The sequence below is a fragment of the Ursus arctos genome, unplaced genomic scaffold (genome assembly GCF_023065955.2).
Source record: "Ursus arctos isolate Adak ecotype North America unplaced genomic scaffold, UrsArc2.0 scaffold_2, whole genome shotgun sequence".
Taxonomy (NCBI): Eukaryota; Metazoa; Chordata; class Mammalia; order Carnivora; family Ursidae; genus Ursus; species Ursus arctos.
The window spans coordinates 39,341,973-39,362,988 of NW_026622874.1; the positions used below are offsets into that span (position 1 = coordinate 39,341,973).

General features: G+C 42.3%; 2 protein-coding genes across 10 annotated transcripts in view; both read left to right on the plus strand.

Annotated features, from left to right (window-relative positions):
• Positions 1-3,584: 3,584 nt before the first annotated feature.
• TMEM183A (transmembrane protein 183A) lies at positions 3,585-17,945 on the plus strand. Of its 9 annotated transcripts, none has more exons than XM_057315370.1 (9): positions 3,597-3,794; positions 3,996-4,085; positions 4,687-4,731; positions 4,938-5,105; positions 10,268-10,427; positions 11,363-11,543; positions 13,979-14,059; positions 15,580-15,735; positions 17,247-17,945. In XM_057315370.1, the coding sequence occupies exons 1-9, from the start codon at positions 3,686-3,688 to the stop codon at positions 17,430-17,432; spliced, it is 1,176 nt and encodes a 391-aa protein (XP_057171353.1). In that variant the 5' UTR covers positions 3,597-3,685; the 3' UTR covers positions 17,433-17,945. The 9 variants fall into 9 exon arrangements, with proteins under 9 accessions (XP_026336405.1, XP_057171353.1, XP_057171354.1 ...); XM_057315371.1 differs by having other exon boundaries at positions 10,271-10,427; XM_057315372.1 differs by lacking the exon at positions 15,580-15,735.
• Positions 17,946-20,578: 2,633 nt separating this feature from the next.
• The window catches only part of PPFIA4 (PTPRF interacting protein alpha 4), a 49,723-nt gene continuing 49,285 nt past the window's right edge, over positions 20,579-21,016 (plus strand). The window contains exon 1 of the mRNA XM_044377729.3: positions 20,579-20,701. The gene's annotated coding sequence lies outside the window, so the exon portion shown is untranslated. The remainder of the gene's footprint in view (positions 20,702-21,016) is intronic.

A 21,016-nucleotide genomic window follows, 5' to 3' on the forward strand; every position in this document is an offset into this window, starting at 1 on the left:
AACTGAAAAAACTCTATCTTAAGCTATTTTTTTAAAAGATTTTATTTATTTATTCGACAGAGATAGAGAAAGCCAGCGAGAGAGGGAACACAAGCAGGGGGAGTGGGAGAGGAAGAAGCAGGCTCATAGCAGAGGAGCCTGATGTGGGGCTCGATCCCATAACGCCGGGATCACGCCCTGAGCCGAAGGCAGACGCTTAACCGCTGTGCCACCCAGGCGCCCCTATCTTAAGCTATTTTACCACACACTATATTTTAAATATAGTATATAAAAAGTTAGTCACAAGTACTTTTTTCCCAGATTTAAGTTAATGTACTTTTTCTAGTGCCACTGAATCTTACTTTGAATCAGATTCTTCAGATACCTTGTCTACAGCTTTGGCACATCATAGAAATTCATTAAGTACCATTTCAGTTTGTTTTGTCCTATAGATTTTCCCCTTAGCCACTTTTGGACTCCACATCTGTTTAGGCTATTAATATTATTCAAAGGCAAAGCTTTCATATGTTTTCCTTCATTTTAGAGGTAATATAGTACAGTGATTTTACATATGAATTTTGAAGCCAGACAATCCTCAATTTGAATTCTGTACTGTCACCGCATGATAAGTACTCAATAAATATGAGCCAGTCTTCTAGCATTTTAATCAACTACAATGTATGTCTTGCTTCAACTTCTTTCTTCATGAAGAAGCAAAAGGACCTTAGTCATCTGAGGGGACTTTAAATAACAACAAACACTACAATTTTAACTATCACCACCACAACGACAGTAGCTGACATTTATTGAGTGACTACTATGTATTATTTTAAATTCTCTCCATGGATTAATTAATTTATTTCAATAACCCTATGAATTAGGAGTTATCATTATCTTTAGTTTATAGACCAGAAACTGAGGCCCAGGGAGATTAAGTAACTTTTCCAAGGTTACATGGATAAGAAGTGGCAGAAATATTTCCTGAACCCAGGTAAGTCTGGTTCAGAATCCACACTCTTTATTACTCTTCTATATTGCTTTATACTGTTTCCAATAGGAAATGCTACTATTAGGTATTTCTTCAAATCAGAAAGAATAATCTTCCAGTGTCTCCAAAACAATGGTTTCTAGGTTTAGGACTTTACAGGCTATTAAAATTTAAAAGAAGATTCTGATAAACAGTATAGATTTGCCACTTTTAAATTTTGACAAGAAAGGACCTCAAAAAACCAACCACCACCACTATCATTTACTATTAGCCCAAAATAAAGGATGATTTAATACTCCCAAAGTAGGATGGATAGAACTTAGAAAGATAGCATCCTAATACTATATGTATTCATGTATTGTCCTTAAATTTTCCACTTTGCTGAGGACAAAGACTTTATTTATTTATTTTTTAAGATTTTATTTATTTCTTTGACACAGAGAGAGAGACAGCCATTGAGAGAGGGAACACAGGCATGGGGAGTGGGTGAGGAAGAAGCAGGCTCCCAGCAGAGGAGCCTGATGTGGGGCTCCATCCCAGGACTCCAGGATCACGCCCTGAGCCGAAGGCAGACGCTTAACGACTGAGCCACCCAGGCACCCCGAGGACAAAGACTTTAGAACACTCTTCTTCCTTCTTCCTAATACTAGGTTAATAGCTAGATGCTACTTGCATTTAGATATAAGAGCTCTTTTAGTAATGTTTACAACTTGTCTTCCTAGAAAGAACCTGTATTTTGGATCTGGAAGCTAACAGTGGTATTAATTAAAAGTTGTTGCTTTTTAATAAAAAGTAGAATAAAAGACCTACAGGTGTTTTGTTCCACTAAAGTGGCCAAAGGACTTAACAGTCTGAGTGGCCTTACTTCTCATTCTTGAAAATTTGAAAAGTGAAATAAACAGTTTTGGTATTAGCACTTCTTTCACTCCAATGCATTAAAATAGGAGTGCATGCCATTGAAAATGGGAACATTTCAGTTAAAACCCTTAACCTTTAACTGTTTGCAAAAGTGACAGCATTTTAATAGAATTTTTATCTTCTGCACTTTTGATTTCCTTCAAAGTTGTGATCCCTGAGTGTTTTCAGCAAAGTGCCACATCAGATTTCATATAGAAATCTATATGAACGGTGGCCTTACTAATTTTTTATTGATAACATTGTGAAATGAGAAGGCTCAGTGCATACTAGCTGCATTTAGAACTTGACAACAAACATGAATTATGTATACGTGGAAAAATTATTTGAAACATTTTTCTTTTAGTTAACAGTCTATTGGACCCTTGTTTTATGTTTTGCCTTTAGATAAATTAAATTTGAATAGTTCACGGGTGCCTGGGTGGCTAAGTCTGTTTTTTTTTTTTTTTTAAGATTTTATTTATTTATTTATTTGACAGAGACAGAGACAGCCAGCGAGAGAGGGAACACAAGCAGGGGGAGTGGGAGAGGAAGAAGCAGGCTCACAGCTGAGAAGCCTGATGTGGGGCTCGATCCCAGAACGCTGGGATCACGCCCTGAGCTGAAGGCAGACGCTTAACCGCTGTGCCACCCAGGCGCCCCATGGGTGGCTAAGTCTGTTAAGCGTCTGCCTTAAGCTCGGGTGACGATCCCAGGGTGCTGGGATCGAGCCCCATGTCGGGCTCCCTGGTCAGTGGGGAGTCTGCTTCTCCCTCTCCCTCTGCCTGCTGCTCTGCCTGCTTGTGCTCTCTCTCTCTGTCAAATAAATAAATAAATAAATAAATAAATAAATAAAATCTTTAAAAATTTTTTGAATAGTTCACAATTATAATCAATTATATTTAGCTTCAATTATAATTCCTAATTGATTCAAGCCTATTAGCACAATGTTAGTAAAAGGCCAGTGGTTTGCTCCTAATGAACTTTTATTTATTAGGTAATCACATTAAAAACAGGAGTCTCCTAAATATCTTAGGGTGGGTCCAGCAGGTTGGATGTCTGGCTTCTCCAGACCTGGATTAGCATCTTTTGAGAGCTGCAAGGAAGTTAGAAGACAAAGAACGTAACTCAGAACCATAAATAGCTTCTTATTCGTACTAGCGCTACCACTCTAGGGTCCTGCTCCCTCACAGTTCTGCAACCTTCACTCAGTGACTTTTTTCTCTCTCAATATAAAGGAATGACAATTTTCTTTCCTCATCGATCCTTGGAGTGTTTTGTTTGGAGGACCGTGGTACTTCGAAAAACCTCCCTCCATGTTGAGAATTCATAACTTTATAGCTTTTGTGTAAGAAATTAGAGTGAAGACTCTTACAGACTCATGTTGTTAATAGCAAGCACGGAAGCGACAACGTACAGACATTTGGGTGCTGAAGTGAACCTGGAGCGTGGACGGAGGCGGCAGCTGAAAAACCGTGGAGACCAGGGTGTAAACTCAGTTCTAGTCAACGCGGGTGTGGGTTCCACGTCTGAGACACCAATCACCTCACAAGAGGTGCAGCGAAATCCCACACTGCCAGAACAGCAGCAACCCAGACACAGGTTGATCCCTACCGAACCCCGAGGCAGGTGATCCGTAGGCGCTGGATGATGACGTACTCCGCAGCCCAGGCGGTGATTGGTTTCCGAATGGGGCGTCGGCTGCCAACGCGACGCGGGCCGCGGCCTAAGTCCTCGCGAGAGCCGCGGACTCCGGTGCGGGATGGCCGCTGAGCCAGGCGGAGCTGGCGCGCGGCTCCCGGAGCCGGCTCTCCGGCCCAAGACATGGCCCGGGGGCCCGGCCTGGTAGGCCGGCCTCGCCCCGACACGGTCGCCATGCCCAAGAGAGGGAAGCGACTCAAGTTCCGGGCCCACGACGCCTGCTCTGGACGAGGTGGGCGAAGGGGCGGGGGCGTTGAAAGGCTGGGCGCTGGCGGCAGGGAGGGGGCTGGACAGCGCCGAGGCGAGCGCTCGCTTGCCTGTAATGGGAGGGCGCTGGGGCCGGGGACCTGCAGTGAGCAAGCAGGAGGTCTTGGCGGAGAGGACGCTGACAGAGAGAAGGCCTCCTCCTCTGAGGGTTGTTGCTGTATTTCAGTGACCGTGGCGGATTATGCCAACTCGGATCCGGCGGTCGTGAGGTCTGGACGGGTCAAGAAAGCCGTCGCCAATGCTGTGCAGCAGGAAGGTAGGCTGCCGACGAGTCTCTCAGGCCGGGAAGACAGAACTAGGTGTTTTATTTTCCTGGAACTCCGCCTCATTGTTTTTCTTGCAAAATCCTTTGGGCATTTTCCCATAAACGTGTTTGCTGTCTTCATCGGCCCCTCATGTATTCGGAGGAGGGGACAGGGAGGATTAGCCAAGAGCAGTAACGCTTTCTATAGCAGAAATATTTTATTTCTCTCTTTGCATCCAAAAAAAAAAAAAAATCTTTGCGTGCTCTTCTGTAGGTTTCACTGCTTTCTTTTTGGTTATTCATCTTTTTCCTGTGGTTCACATATATTCTCCACTTATTCTGCAGTTTGCTTCTTTGTGTAATAACTCTGAAGTATGCTTTTCCTTTTCTCATGCTTCTCTTACTTTCAAACCTTTTACTCACATGTCCCTGAGACTTGTGCTTTTATGACACCGACTGTCTCCAGCTTAGGAACAGGGTCATTTTCTCTCAAACATTGCTCCTCAGAATTTATACAAATGAGAATAGCATTCGCTTTTTTTTTTTGTTTTTTTTTTTTTTTTTATCCTACAGGGTTTATAGTGGGAGAATAATACTCTCCCTTTTTCTTCAGGTCTGAAGTTGCCACTTTTAAGGAGTCAGTCTCTGCAACTTTGGGGTCAGTTTGCCCATTGCTTTCCAGTTTTTAGTATTTAAAATGCTAAAATTTCTTTCTTTCTAGTTCTCACCTTTCTTCTGCAGACTCTCTCACACTATTGCTTTTTTCCCCCTTTTTTCCTGCATCCTCATGGATGCTGATATCCTAAGTCCTTTGTATTTCTGCATGGGACTCTGCCATCTCATTCTCCCCTTATTTTCTTCTAGTAAAATCTCTTTGTGGCTTGGAAGCCTCCCAGGTTCCTGCAGTGGAAGCTCTTTCTGGGGTTGGTGAGCCCTGTGACATCATTGACAGCAGTGACGAGATGGATGCCCAGGAGGAGAGCATCCGTGAGAGAACTGTCTCCAGAAAAAAGAAAAGCAAGAGACACAAAGGTATAGGGCTTGTTTGCTTTTGGATTAGTCCTGTCTGTGGTGGTAACTTGAAGCTGTTCACTTTCTCAGTAGGGTAAGAGGTGATACCAGTGGAGAACCAGGGTTTGGATCTTAGAAGTGGGACAGGTTTAATATACCAGGGCTTTCTACTTTTGTCTAAATTTGAGAAGAAAGGAGATTGGTAAGAGTCAGTAGATTTCTGGAGCTGTAAACTCGACTATAGTAACCATTCTTTGAGAACATGTCATTGTTAGGTAAAAACCCCTATGGTAGCATGAAAACAAAAAGCCTTTGCATTTCTGGATTTCTGGACAGGTAAGGAATCAAAGATGTGACAAAAATATGTTTTCCCAGATATGTGGAGTGTATCTAACTGGTTTCATTTCAACTGAAGTTAGGTATTACTATGGATTTTAAGTGCTTTGCAATTATTACTGTCTGCTCTATGTCTAATAGATACTGTGGGAAGTAGAAAAGTATGTGATTTTATACCTAATGGCAATAAAACTCACACAAATGAAACAAAAAATAAGCTAATAATATGTAATGTGCCAAACCTTTGTGCAGTGGTTTGCTCTAGACTTAATGAATCAGACTTTGTTGGGATAGCACCCAGAATAGCCATTCTTAAAGCTGAAGTGGTTCCAGTGATCAGCTAGAGTTAGGGGAAGCTAATGGAATAAGTGATATGTGTATTTTTGATTTCAGATCTACCAGAACTTTTACGTGTACTTGAGAGTCAGATAAACAGATATTTGTACTTACTGAACTACATTGAAGTAATTGATAATTAATGAACTGCCGTTTTGCAATTATGCCAGTTATTGTCAGCGATAACCATTCTTTTCCAGAAGGTCAAAATTAATATTGATGTTCCTAACACTTCTTTGTTCCTTAATTTCTTGCTTGAAATTTCTACTCATCATCACCATGCTATTAGAAATTTATCTTGCTCTATTTTGATTTTGGGCACACTCCATAGAACAGCTTACAGACTTTTAAAACATCTTTATTGACATAAAATTCACTTTTTTAAAGTGTACAGTTCAGTGGTTTTAGTATGTTCACATGGTTGTGCAGGTATCAACATGATCTAAGTTTAGAACATTTTATCATCCCAGACCTATTAGCATTATTTCCTGTTCTTTCCCAACCCTCCCACTCTCCCGGCATACTCCTCTGACCACTAATTTACTTTCTGTTTCTATAGATTTGCCTGTTCTGGACATTTCATATAAATGGAATCACGTAATATGTGGCCTTCTATGTCTGGCTTTTTTCACTTAGCATGTTTTCAAGTTCATTCATTTTGTAGGATATATCAGTCCTTCAGTTTTTTTCAGTTGGCTGTTTTGAATGATGCTGCTATGAACACTCTTGGACAAGTTTTTGCATGGACATATATTTTCATTTCTGTTGGGTAGTAGTGAAATTGCTGAATCACATGATAACTGTAGTTTAAGTTTTTGAATAATGGCCAGTTTTCTTTTTTTTTAAAGATTTTATTTACTTGAGAGAGAGAGAACACAAGAGAGCACAAGAGAGCACGAGCCAAGGGGAGGGGCAGAGGGAGAGGGAGAAGCAGACTCCCTGCTGAGCAGGGAGCCCAACAGGGGGCTCAATCCCAAGACCCTGGGATCATGACCTGAGCTGAAGGCAGATGCTTAACTAACTGACTGAGTCACCCAGGTGCCCTACCAGTGTGTTTTTTGAGGTTTCGATTTTACATTCCACCAGCAGTGTGTAAGAGTTGCAGTTTCTCTATATTCTCGCCAACACTTGTTATTGTCTGATTTTTTTTTTTTAAAAGATTTTATTTATTTCTTTGACAGAGAAACAGCCAGCGAGAGAGGGAACACTAGCGGGAGGAGTGGGAGAGGAAGGAGCAGGCTCTCCCAGCAGAGCAGGGAGCCTGATGTGGGGCTCGATCCCAGGACCCTGGGATCACGCCCTGAGCCAAAGGCAGACGCTTAACGACTGAGCCACCCAGGCGCCCCTGTCTGATTTTTTAAATCATAGCCATCTTAGTAGATGTCAAGTGGTATCTTACGGTTTTGATTTGCATTTCTCTGATGGCTAATGATGTTGAGCATCTTTTTTGGTGGGGGGGCATCTTTTCATGTGTGCTTATTGCCCGTTTGTATGTCTTCTTCAGCGAAATGTCTATTCAAATCCTTTGCCTGTTTTTTTTTTTTTTTTTGAAGATTTAATTTATTTGAGAGAGAGCGCAACAGAGAGCACAAGCTGGGGGAGGGGCGGGGGGAGGGAGAAGCAGACTCCTCGCTGAGCACGTAGCCTCATGCGGGACCTGATCCTAGGACTCCGAGATCATGACCTGAGCCAAAGGAGGGTGCTTAACTGACTGAGCCACCCAGACTCCCTCCTTTGCCCATTTTAAAGTTGGGTTATCTTTTTATTGCTGAGCTGTGAGAATTCTTTGTATATTCAGGATACTGGTCACTTACCAGATGTATGATTTGTGGCTTACAGACTTAACTAGTTGTTTGCTCTGCTTTACTCCCATTAGGTTCCTTTATTCTAGTCAGACTGGTCTTTTTTTCCCCTTCTTTCTTTCAGCTTTTTTTTTTTTTTTTAAAGATTTTATTTATTTATTTGACGGAGATAGAGACAGCCAGCGAGAGAGGGAACACAAGCAGGGGGAGTGGGAGAAGAAGAAGCAGGCTCATAGCAGAGGAGCCTGATGTGGGGCTCGATCCCATAACGCCGGGATCACGCCCTGAGCCGAAGGCAGACGCTTAACCGCTGTGCCACCCAGGCGCCCCTCTTTCAGCTTCTTTTTAATGAAACAAATACAGAAGAGAGAATAGTCTAAGGAATCCCATCTAGTTCTTACCCAGCATTAACACTTAATCAACTCATGGCCATTTCTGTTTCAGCCACTATTCCCCCACCCCAACATACACACTATGCATTATTCTGAAATAATTTCCAGGTACCCTATTATTATCTCTACATGTTTTGGTAGTTCCGTCCAAAAGACAAATACTCTTTAACAAAAAAAGTTAATCATGTTTAAAAAAATTTACAGTAATTTCTTGATAGCATCAAAATCCTGTTAGACTTGTCTCTTTATTGCCATCACATGTATTTCGTTTTCTAAGTATCTGGGCTTCCTGTTAGCTGTTTATTTCACTTGGAATACTCTTAACCTATACCTATCAAAGTTCTTTCTGTCCTTCATGGCTTATCTCCGTGGAGCTTTCTTTTACTGATTCCATTTCCTACGTTCTGAAATTTCTTAATAATGTTTAAAACAATGAAAATTATTCCTCATCAGTAATTACTGCGTTTTGTCACTAAAGACAGAACATTTTTTTTTAAAGATTTTATTTCTTTATTTGACAGAGAGAGAGACAGCCAGCAATAGAGGGTAGACAAGCAGGGGGAGTGGGAGAGGAAGAAGCAGGCTCCCAGCGGAGGAGGGAGCCCGATGCGGGGCTCTATCCCAGGACCCCGGGACCACGCCCTGAGCCGAAGGCAGACACCCAACGACTGAGCCACCCAGGCGCCCCAGACAGAACATTTTTTAATAGCACCCTGCTTTGTAAAAGTCCTGATGGGTCTCAGTGGGAGAAATCCTGACAGTCATCCTTTAGAGAGAGACTTAACATGGGAGATGATGGGGCTCAAACATGATAGGACTAAGCCTTCAGTGGTCACTGGAGATTACAGGGAAGATTAGGAACCAGAAAAGAGGATGTTGTTTTAGAGGTAGTGGTCTCTGTTATGAAGAACCCAATACAATAACCTGACTGAGTCATACTGCTGCAGGAAGCAGTTTGCTCAAAAAGTAGAGGCAGCTTTGGGGAGGTTGTGTAGGGTCTTTTCACCCAGGAAACAGAAAGAAGAAAGCTGATTTTTGCATAGTTCTGTGACCAGGTCTGAATTACAGGTTGGGAGTGGGGTTTGCCCAGATGCAAGTGTCTTTTTTTTTTTCTTTTTTAATTTTTTAAAAAGATTTTATTTGTTTATTTGACAGAGTAAGTATAGGTAGGGGGAGTGGCAGGCAGAGGGAGAGAGAGAAGCAGGCTCCCCTCTGAGCAGGGAACCAGCACGGGACTCAATCCCAGGATCCTGGGATCATGACCTGAGCCGAAGGCAGACACTTAATCGACTGAGCCACTCAGGCCCCAGATGCAAGTGTCTTTTTGGAGTGTGAGTTTTTACTTGGACCTGAGTCACCTAGTGGACTTCAGGGTCAAGAGAATGAATCCTAACGAAGTCTGTAGGAGGAGGAGGTGGGGATACATTGTCACAGGGCATCTTGAGTACTGAACGCCTGTGGCTGGGATCATAGGTCAAACTGGCAATGAAATGAGGAACTAGAAGGAAAGAAATGTCTACAGGCATTTATTGAGTAATGAAAATATACCGTAACTTACCGGGTGTTTTATTGAGTTTGCACTTTGAGGTTTCCTCATACCTTCTTAAAATCAGTTGTTTTAAATGACTGAACTGAAGAAAATGTTTGGTGGAAGGGGACCATGAGGGAAATCAGGGGCAGAGTTTACAGTGCGAAGCTAGAATTTGGAGTAGAAACCTGGGTCTGGGCACCTGGGTAGCTTGGTCGGTTAAGCGTCTGCCTTCGGCTCAGGTCATGATCCCAGGGTTCTGGAATCAAGCCCCACGTTGCGCTCCCTGCTTATCGGAGAGCCTCCTTCTCCCTCTGCCTGCTGCTCTGCCTGCTTGTGTTCTTGTTCTCTCTCTCTCTCAAATAAATAAATAAAATCTTAAAAAAAAACAAAAACCTGGGTCTGTTTACCTTAATTAGTGGCAAGGTTATGTCTTCTTACTAGTAAAATGGGCACAGTAATATTTTCCTTATTTCTGTTGAAGAATTATTAGAATGGAATGATAATACTGTGTGCAGAACTTTGAAAAACTTTGAAAACTTGAAAATACTATGTGAATAGTTCTTGAAGAAAGGCCTTAAGAATGAGACCCAGTCACTTGGGCAACAGGAAGCAAAAGTTTCCAGCAGCTAGAATAAGCAGGAAATGATGAGTCTGAGAGGCTTTGTTGGACTATTTAAAACTGTTTTCTTAGTGGTGCAAGCCCTGGGAGAATTGAAATGATTGGGGATCTTTAGATATGTACATGATCGAAGGTCAAAGGTTATAGTTCTGTTTTTTCTGTTTCAGAAGACTTGGACGTTGCTGGAGGAGAAGAGTATCCCATGGATATTTGGCTATTGCTGGCCTCCTATATCCGTCCTGAGGACATTGTGAATTTTTCCCTGATTTGTAAGAATGCCTGGACTGTCACTTGCACTGCTGCCTTTTGGACCAGGTTGTACCGAAGGTGCGACCACAGAGACTCACTCTGTTATCTGTGTAGCTGATTTCATTGCTGTTTGTGATTTGGAGCTACTCCCTGGATGGTGACCTCTTTTCCTTTTCTCTACTCCATGCATGGGCATGAACCTAGCTTTGGACTCCTTGAGCCCCTCTCTAATTTAAGTTTGGTCTTATTAATTTGTCCAGGTAATTGTCTTCCCTATGTTTGCCCCTCCCCCCAGCCAGTATCCACTTTCAGCAAAAAGTTGTGCTTCAGGTCTTAAAAAGAACTGTGTTTGACTTGTCTTCAGACGTTTATCTTAGCTAGAATTTTCAAAAGCTGCCTATCTACTTATCTTTCTAACTGGATTCGGTGTTTCTTAGTTGGGTAGTTATCTTGGTGTATCATAGAGTTTTTGTACTCATGCTGCCCTATATATAGTTGTAGTGGTGAGGAGGGAGTAAATGATGGGATTAGTAAGACAGCTAGCTTTTGGTACCGGGTGCAGAAGTGTAATGAAGATTATAAACTGTCAGGATGTTGTAGGAAGGGATATTGAAGTGGAAGGGTGTAGGGAACTTGCTGAGACCCGTGGTGGCTCTTCAGTACACACTCCTTTGGAGCAACTGAAGTATACTGTACTGGTGTCAAGTCCCAGACTTGCCATTTTTTAGAGTCAAATGGGATTTAAAATTTTAACATGAATGGAGTGCAGGATTATAAGGTATATGTGAATTGGTTTTTGCATAGCAAAGAAGCAAAAGTAGCAGAGAAACGAAGGAGGTGGTGATTTGTGTGTGTGTGTGAGAGCGAGAGAACACTGGGACAAGCTAACTACTGGCCAGTAGAATAGTGTAATAGTATAATTAAGTTCATACAGAGACCAGGAGTCCTAGGAGACTGAGGTAGAGCAGGAGAGACAGGTCACATATTGGTAGGAGTAATGTGTCCTCTTTCAGGCACTACACGCTGGATGCCTCTCTGCCTTTACGCCTGCGACCAGAGTCAATGGAGAAGCTGCGCTGTCTCCGGGCATGTGTGATCCGATCTCTATACCATATGTATGAGCCGTTTGCTGCTCGAATCTCCAAGAATCCAGCCATTCCAGAAAGCACTCCCAGCACATTAAAGAATTCCAAAGTAAGTGAGAATTATTGTTGGGGCCTAACTAATGGACTCTTACATGGTGGGCCTGTTAATATGGCTTGTCTCCGGCTTCCTTGATGGGGAGGGCTAGGGCTGTCAATCCCGGGCTGCCAGGGGGCTAACGTAAACTTTCAGGGTTTCAGTTCTCTAAGGCATTCCTGCTCTGCTGGGCTGGCTTCTCTTCTCTTTACCTTAAAGCTTTCTTGTGCTTTTAGCATATTCTTTATTCTCTTTAATTTATTCTCATGCCTTGTACGTTGGACCACTTTAGATGATTTTGATGGTTTGGATTAGGAAGAGCACAACTCAAATGGTAGATGTAAACCATAGTTCTTACAAGATGCTGTAAATCATGATGCAAAGATATAACATGAACACCTTGGTAATTTTCTTTTCCTAATGTGACCTTGATACCTGGGATTCTTCTTTCTTGTTGACCTCTTTAAAAGATTTTGGTGTAGACTTTAACATAGGCTGAGGGCGCACTATTGCCAACCTCTGGGCTCGGTCGTTTCCGAGACTATAAGGTACTCCCACTCACAGACTTTAGCTCTCTAAAATTCTTCCTGTGTCCTGGGCTATTTCTTATATCTTGGGATTTCCCCAGTAGTTTATATTCATACATAGTTTTCAAGTGTTTGGCATTCTTCTGATTTGTAAATAGGTCTGTTAGCCTTTGGTCCTTTCTCTCCTTTTCTCCATAATGAAATATCCACTGAGCTCACCTTTGCCAAGCTAGACTGGTACAACAGATATGATTACTTAGGCAAGTTGATGTCTCAGCCTATTTCTCCTTCAACTAATACCATTGTCTGAATTTTGTATCTTTTGAGTTAGAGGGTAATTTTTATGACTCCATTCCTACCCCAAATCTGGTGTTCTGTAGTACTTTCTATTCTATTTTGTTTTTGTGTTTTGGATGTTCTGTAATGATTCTTCTCCCCTATTTTAGCTCCAGTATGATAATATTCTACCTGATACATATTGATTGAAAGGGTACTGTTGGCTTCAAGATTATCAGGGTTCCTTTGAGGGTTGCAAACTGAGATGGTCAGGGCCTTGGGCTGAGCTCAATTTAATATCACACTAGCTGGTGGCTTTAGGGCGGAGTAGAATGTGGGGCGAGTAGAATTTCACCCAGCAGCTGCTTCTCCTAGTAATATGAGTGGACAGTGTATCATCTCACATTTGCAGTTTCCCTCCTCCAGAAATATTTGATAGTATCAGACCAACTCTGAGGAGGTGGGGGTCATCCCACAGCTAACCACGCTGGGTGTGAATCAGTTGCTGGGAGTAGAGCAGCATTGGGCAAACTCCTCATGCTTGACGCATCCTAGCGGCTCCAGTGCACAATGCAAGTGCTACTGCCTAAATCGAAAATACCTGTGTCTTCATATTCTTGTCACTGTATACTAATTTTTTTGAAGTAGATTATAAAAAGCCAAGGTGGTGATAACTAAGGTCTTAATCCAGACAGTAAGCCCAGGCCACCTGGCTGCTGCTTTGGTGCCTTGTTGTTACAGATCTCTGAAGAGGATATGGGACCTGCAGTGACAGGTGTCCCATGCATGGCCTTGCCACTTGTATAACCACAATCGCATGGCATTCAGGGAGTTGGCAGCATGCCTAAAGGAAGTTGTCCCAGGTTCTTGGACTCCAGCTTTTCGTATTTGATTCTCCCTCTCTCTCTTTTCAATAGCATAGCTTGTATGGGACACTGGAGCCGCTGTGATGGCAGCAGAAGTATTTGCCCCTTAAAGCCAAGCCCATTATTTTTGATGGAACAGCAGGACGTACAGGGCATGTCTGAAGGGCAGGACAGCTGGCACGGCGGACGACCCACCCCTTATCCCCTGGGAGGTACTTAACTTCTTGTGTTAACCTAGCTGTAGCCTGACTTTCATGGAGGGGCTTACTGTAGACTGAATTCAGCCCAGCTCTGTCATTTTCACACCGGCTCTCTGCTCCCAGAAGGTCCTGAGTGGCTTGCACCTGTTCCAGGACAGCCATCTCTGCCAGCCTTATGGCTTTGTTATCATCTTGCTGGTGGCTACTGGCTGCCCTTATATTTTCATATAGAGGAGTGGCTTGCTGACTCAGAGAATGTCCCAGTCTCTAGAGACCATGTTTCTGTCTTTAAAGATGAGAACAGTGGGGGTTGCCCTCAACAGCATCTGAGGTTGACTTATATCGGTCCCTCTTCTCTTTACTGAATAGCCCTGGGACTGTCTCTTTTCATGTTGCACCAGTGTCAAATTGGGGGGGTCTCTATCTGTGCCGAAGTGAAATCTCAGCATTGGGACTGTGGCTGGCCTTGGAGCTGTGAGACAGGTTTTTGCTGATTATTTTCTGTTACCTTATTTTCATTTTTTCCTTTTCTATTGTTTATTTATTTATTTTTGGTTTATTTTGTTTTTATTTTCTTACAGTGCTTACTTTTCTGGTGCAGAAAGATTGTTGGGAACAGACAGGAACCAATGTGGGAATTCAACTTTAAGTTCAAAAAACAGGTATGTAGTCATATCTTCTCTTAGTTTTTTAGGTAGTATGTTGTTCTAATAAATTTCACTAGGCATAAAATTGCCTTATTAAAATCAACTAGTACACATCAAAATTTACAATAATGCCATGAAACGAAAAGGTAGAAGGAACTATTCTGTATGAAAGAGACACAGCAGTATGATAGCTGAATGAGTGGGTGCTGGATCAGGGAACAAAGGGCGTAAAAGACACGTGGGAAAATTGAAGAGATTTGAGTATAAGTGTTAGATGACATGAAGTCATTGTTAATTTCTCAGGTGTGATAATGATACTGTGGTTATATATATGTGTCTTTATTTATGCTGAATAAGGGTGGAGCTTCAGTGCTCCTTGCAGATGGTTTTGCCCCCTCCACCATTTTATACATAAAATGAGAGGTGGGAGGAGAGGAAGCGGATATGGTGAAATATCTAGCGGTAGAGGGTATACAGGAGTTTATTGCACTATTTTATTAACTTTCTGTATAGTTGAAGACTTTCTAAAGGTGGGAAAAAGGGGAAAACTTGTTATAACAATGTAGTGAGGTCATTTGCCTATAATTTTTTTGTTTTTCAAAGCAACCAACCATAATTTATATGGTTTTATACCTGAGGCCATTTGGGGAAGTCATGAGGAAAGGGACTGCCGCCAAGAGACTATTTATAAGAAGAATAGATAGTATTCTACTCTGTTTCTGCGTTTTGCTTGGACTGTACCTGAGATCTTGGCCGCACTGAAGATCTCCCTTGCTTGCCTTTACTTTTTATCCTCAGCAGCTCATTTCTTCCTTCTGTCTCCCTTACTTAGTATCTCACTAGGGAGACATATTACAAATAGGATTAGTTATCCCTCACTTGATGGCCAGCGAGTTACAGATAAGTTTATAATGAAAGTAAATCATATTTTTCCATTGATTTTTCATAAACATGGTTTTAGGGAAGAATTTTGGTTTCTAGGCATTTGATTTTAATGTCTTCAGTGTCTTCAACCTGTGATACCCATGAGATGTCGGTGGTAAGTCCACCATAGGACCTTTCTGGGAAGGGGCTGCAGGGCAGTCTCAGCAGTGTTCAAGCTGAGAGTGGAATGAATTAACTGCAGGAGGGTGAACGCTCAGATTTCCTTCACTTCTGAGAGTTGTGGTTCTTTTATTTACGGTGCCTAGAATTAGATGGCCCCTTCTGCTTCTGTCCCTTTTGTGCAGCAGATGTTCTTTGGAGTTCGACGAGTCACGAGGAGTTTGCGATCTTTCAGACCTTGGAGAGCCTCTGATAGAACAATAAGTTTTCATTTCTTGCCAGATGGCAGGAAATACCATCTAAATGAAGCATATACCCACTGCCACATTGCTAATGCAAATGTGTTTCCTCTTCTTTCAAAGGGCAGGTTTTCCTTGATCCGTGTAGAAACCAATATGTATATAAGGAGAACCATAGGATTTTCACTGGTGGAGTCTTAGAGCCATCAACATTTCCTCTAAGCCATTCGAGTAATTCTCAGTTCTCTTCAGTCCCCTAGATTAAAGAGCAAGTGTGTGGGAGGGTTGCAGCCTCCCATTCAGTACGAAGATGTTCATACCAACCCAGACCAGGACTGCTGCCTACTGCAGGTCACCACCCTCAATTTCATCTTTATTCCAATTGTCATGGGAATGATATTTACCCTGGTAAGTGGAGACAGAATATCATCCTTAGCTCTTTCGTAGACTCTCACTATACCTAAGTTTTGAAAGAAATTTGTAAATTTAACCGTTGAGGAAGAAGAAATCTTTGAAGAATTTTTTTAAAAAGTCTGAAAGCAGACTTGTTTATTAGAAATAGAGTTAATTATATCTGAGAATATTTTATCTCTGTTTCCTTCTTATAGTAAAGGGAATGTTTTTGCTATCTTCTGTGTAGTGATCATTAATATTTGAGAAACATTATCCTTTCAGGGATAATAATGAGACTTATATATGAGCACTGTATGTCAGGACCTTGAAGCTTGCTTGTGGTATCATAAATGGAATACTAAAGTGTAGGGTGACCAGCTCTGTCCCTTATGTGATGATGACTGTTCAAGCCTTAGCTAAGAATTAGATTAGTAAATAACAGATATGTCTCTGGCATATTTTCCAGGTTTTTAAAATTTTTAACTGGATTGAGAACTTGAGAGTTTATGCAGTTTATCTTCTCTGTCCTTTAGGCTTATGTTCAGAGCTATGTGGGGTTCCCTCCTCTGCACCGAAAATAGCTTTGTTCATTTCTTTCCTTCCTTCCTTCCTTCCTTCCTTCCTTCCTTCCTTCCTTCCTTCCTTCCTTCCTTCCTTCCTTCCTTCCTTATTTATGAGAGAGAGAGAGAACAAGAACTGGGGTGGGGGGTGCAGAGGGAGAGGGAGAAGCAGACTCCCCACTGAGCAGAGAGTCCCACACAGGGCTCGATCATGGGACTCCAGGATCATGAACTAAGCTGAAGGCAGATCCTTAACTGACTGAGCCACCCAGGTGCCTAGCTTTATTCTTTTTTTAATGGTAAAATAAATAATGCATACTTCATGGAAATAATTTAAATAATACATAAATACATGGAAAAAGTAAAGGTGATCTAGACTTTTACTGGCCTATAACTATTAACCTTTTGGGAACTGTTCTTTAATGTATCTGTTATTATGTACTTGTATACACCCACTCTCTTAAATAATTTTGTTTAATTGAGATTATATCATATATGCTGTTTTGGTTGTTAGGCACCTCTCCGCTCCCTCTAGGTTAAGTCACATTAGTGACCTATTTATATACTCATATTCCATGTATTTCATATTCACACAATTCTGTTCTGACCAGCATATACATATAAACAGATTTAGAGATTTTGTGGTTTATTTTACCAAAAATGTGATTAGATGTATGTTTCATGCATCTTGGTTGACTTGCTCAACAATATCTCATCAGAACCCCTTCAAGTCATTTCGTATAGTTCTAACCCAGTTTTTAAAAATTGGCTTCAGTGCTAGTCTATGTGCATGTATCCTAATTTATTCAGCCATTTGAGAGGCTTTCTTTAGCATAGTTTAAATATGAAGAATTTCATTTCGTGGCCTAGCCAGTGTAAATTTTGTCTAGACTGTCTTATTTCAGAGTGAGCCGTGGGAAAACAAGGTTGTTTAATTTGGGTACTGAATTTGCTTTTCTCTCCTAGTTTACTATCAATGTGAGCACGGACATGCGGCATCATCGTGTAAGACTGGTGTTCCAAGATTCTCCTGTCCATGGTGGTCGGAAACTGCGCAGTGAACAGGGTGTGCAAGTCATCCTGGATCCAGTGCACAGCGTTCGACTCTTTGACTGGTGGCATCCTCAGTATCCATTCTCCCTGAGAGCATAGTTACTGCTTCCTGTCCCTGAGGACAGCCCTGAGCTAGGCCAGTCCATTAGTAATCAGATTCCAGTTTGGAAGGGGTGTCTGGATTGTATATCTGGTTTGTAATGCACATGCTCTTGTGGCTCCCAGGGCTCCTGTTAGGAGAAGGAGAAGGATTGACTCAAGAGGAAAAACAACTATGATTTATAAACCTATTTTAATGTAAAAATTTGCATTTGAAAGGAGAAACCTGGCCCTATTTTCTGTGTTAAACCCCATTTGGTGCTATTGAGTTTGTTCTTTATTCTTTTATCCCAGCAAAAATGGATGATCTTGCTCTAGGGAAAAATTAAACTCATCCATCTCCAAACAAGGAAGTTTCAGCATTCCCTTGTGATCAGAGAGGAGCCTTCGAGGCCGGAAATTGTTGCTACTGTTGCTTCCCATTAAGCTGCCCTTCAAATTCAAGTGAATATTTTCTCTTCTCCCTTTACCCTTCTCAGAAATAAAGCAGGTGACAGGGTTTTCAGAATCGTACAAGATTGACTTGTGTATCTTTCTTTTAAAATAATTTTTGGATATTGTGTAAATATTCTTTTGCCGATTTTGGATTTTAGGTATTTTTTTTTGCATGAGGCTTGGTAATGGTGATGATGACTTTGTGCCCTTGGTACTATACTGGGAACTTTACATAATATCTCTAATTCTCATGATCCTGCAAGGTAGGTGATATTGTTCCCATTCTGTAGCTGAGAAAACTGCATCAGTGATTTACCCAAGGCCATACAGCCAGGTCTTTTTGCTATCCCACAGTTAAAAAGTTCAGTTTTATTCCCTGTAGTAGATGGTGGCAAAGGGGAGTAGGTAGAGTATACATAGATAAGAAAGTAAAAGGGTGGGTAAAAATTTGTGGTATACCTCATCCCTTATCAGCCTAAAAGGATATTAGATTGATGAAAGAGTCTTTGAAATATGTGTTTCTAAGTAAATTGTAAAACTAACCAAGAAAGGCAGGAAGGATAAGAAGGATCGTTAGAAAGGCATTTATTATGCTGAAGGTCATTTGAAAAAATGCATCCCATGTTGAAACCAGCCTCCTGAACTATAGGCACTTAGTGACCTTCTTCTGCTCTGCCCGGGCCTGTGCTGCTTATCATCCTGTGTGTCTACAGGAGCCTGGCCTTTCATCCCTGCAGAAATGCTAATGTCATGTTAGTCATTGCTGTAGCTGGTGTACTCTGAGAAGAGGATCAGGGGTGGGATTTTGGTTTTATTTTGTTTTTGCTAACAAGATAACCTTGCTACTTGTCCTCCCTTCTCAGCCCTCCAAGTTAGCCAGTGAGCTCGTTATTAGCTGGATATTGCCATGAGATGGACATTAATACAATATTCTTAAACCATGAAAGTCTTGTGGGGGCAGTTATTATCACAAACCAAACTGTTAAATTAGTGTGTGCTTTTTTTCCTTAATCATCCTCCCTAACCCCTGCTATTTAAAGGATATTCTTAGGAAGCATCTGCTTAATACTGCTGCCAACGGTTAAATGTTATTCTACACTGAGGGTGGTACTAGAAGCTGTTCACATGGAAAGTGAGCCTGGGTCAGCAAAAATCAGAATTTGGGCATGTAAATGGTAAAAAGCAAAAGAACCCAAGGACACTAAGCACCTTGGACAATAAGTACCTTTCACCCCCACAAGCAAACGTTGCTTCTTTGAGGCAGAAGGAGAGAAGCACAGAGTTCTGTTTCCCTGGACTGGAGATGCTATGAAGCAAAAGGGAATTATTCTGGTGGATCATTGTCCTCCCCCATGTGGGAGGTAACCTTTAAAAGGGGAGGGAAATTAATTTGGTTTAATAATTGTGTTCTGACTCAACTTCTAAGTTTTTATATTAAACTTTATGATGATGATAGATATAATATTAGGTATCGTCTCAGTTGTTCTTAGCATGATATTGACAGACACTTGGTAAAGTGTGTTATCATGGCTTTAGCCTTCCCTCTGCATTGATTGAGTTGCCTTTTCTAGGATGATTCATTTTAGTGAAAGGATGTGTGAAGTGTCTCAGAGATTTCCTTTTGAAGAACCCCAAACCACCTGGAGAAGAGTTGGAACTTTCTGGATTACTTTTGTAAAAACTGCTCTGTAATTTTCACTTTTAAAAATACATCTCTTGATTTTGCTCTCAGGGTCAGACAAACAAAATAACACAAATTTAGCTTCATTTCTCACCCTCATAATAAACCAGAATTACTCAAATTTTCCTGCCTTCTACTGAAGATACAGGAAACTAAGCCAATTGGTGAATATATTGGGAGGAAGAAAAAAAAGGTATATGCCACCAATCTCAATGACATACAGCGTTTGTTGCAGAAGATACAGAACATGTGTGTATATTTATAAATGTGTACACATTGTGTGTATATAAAAATTCTTCACACTTGTAGCAGCACTTACTGGGTATCGTAAAGGATTGAGTAGGCACTGTGATGACACTTCACAAATCAGACGGGAAAGATGCAATTAATAGGCACACGGGACAGGGTAAGGAGCAATTCAGGAAAATGGAGAGATTGCACTAAAATTTGTCAGTCAGGAATTTGGCATTGAGACTTGTCTTCATACTATGTATATATAACAAACATTTCATATTCTAGTAACAGTGTTAGCACAGCCAGGGGCCTGAATTCAGGCGAGCAATACAATTCACTAAAGCGTACACTATGGAAATGTATCTGGATTTCGAGATTCTCCACTTTAGAAATAGATGCGACCAAAAGAAGAGTAATGGGTGCAAGAGTGCAGGTGTGAAAGGTGACAAACCATTGGCAACATGGCCAGGACTGAGGCCAATTTAGGGAGCAGGGGGTTAGATGGGGAACAAGGATGGAGTTCAAATGGACGGACAGAATGCGTGCTGCGCCTCACTGGGAAGGCGAGAGGGCGCCGCTGAGCTCCGACACTGTAGTCGTCTTGGGTAAAATGGTTCTTCATCACCTCAGAGGGACTCTCCAGGCCAAGCCAAGATGGCGCGCAGTAGCGAAGTGACTCTTGTCACGTGCCGGGTTGGGGGCGTGGCCTTGAGGGAGCCGACCAGGCCCCGCCCTTGGGGGTGGGGCCAGAGGCCTTCCGGGGAGGGAGGGGCGGGACTTTGAGGCGGGGCGCTAAGGCGCTGGCGGAGGCTTGCTACCTCAGCGCTTGCTCTGCTCCCTAGGACGTGTCGGGTTCCCCGGGTCGGGGGCGGCTCCCTTCCGCTTCGGAGCTGAGTCGGCTTTCGACGACTGCAGGCAGGTGAGCGTCCAGAACCTGGGGTGGGAAAAGGATGCCTTTTTTTCCTACCTCCAGCTGCCCTCCAGTTTGGGGAGGGGGTCTCTGTCTAACGCGCCTTGGAAAACAGCCCAGTTTTACTCCGGATGTGTCGTCTCCGGCTGGCACAGATACTGCTCCCTACGCCGCCCCTCGCAGGCCTTTGCAGTGCCCTGTGCCCTTGGGGGTGAGAATGGGGGGCGATGCCCAGTTTGCGGGAGGGCGTGGAGTTCGCCCTCAGCTCCATCGGTCTCGGAAGAGGGGGGCTGAGTTGGCAAGTCTCCCTGTGGAAGCTGGATG

Excerpts from the sequence above, each read along its gene's own strand:
- TMEM183A (XM_057315370.1), top strand. The coding sequence starts at position 3,686 with ATGGCCCGGGGGCCCGGCCTGGTAGGCCGGCCTCGCCCCGACACGGTC. Across the intron at positions 5,106-10,267 it reads GAAAAGCAAGAGACACAAAG|AAGACTTGGACGTTGCTGGA; the intron begins GTATAGGGCTTG and ends TTTCTGTTTCAG. Across the intron at positions 15,736-17,246 it reads TGGGAATGATATTTACCCTG|TTTACTATCAATGTGAGCAC; the intron begins GTAAGTGGAGAC and ends TTTCTCTCCTAG.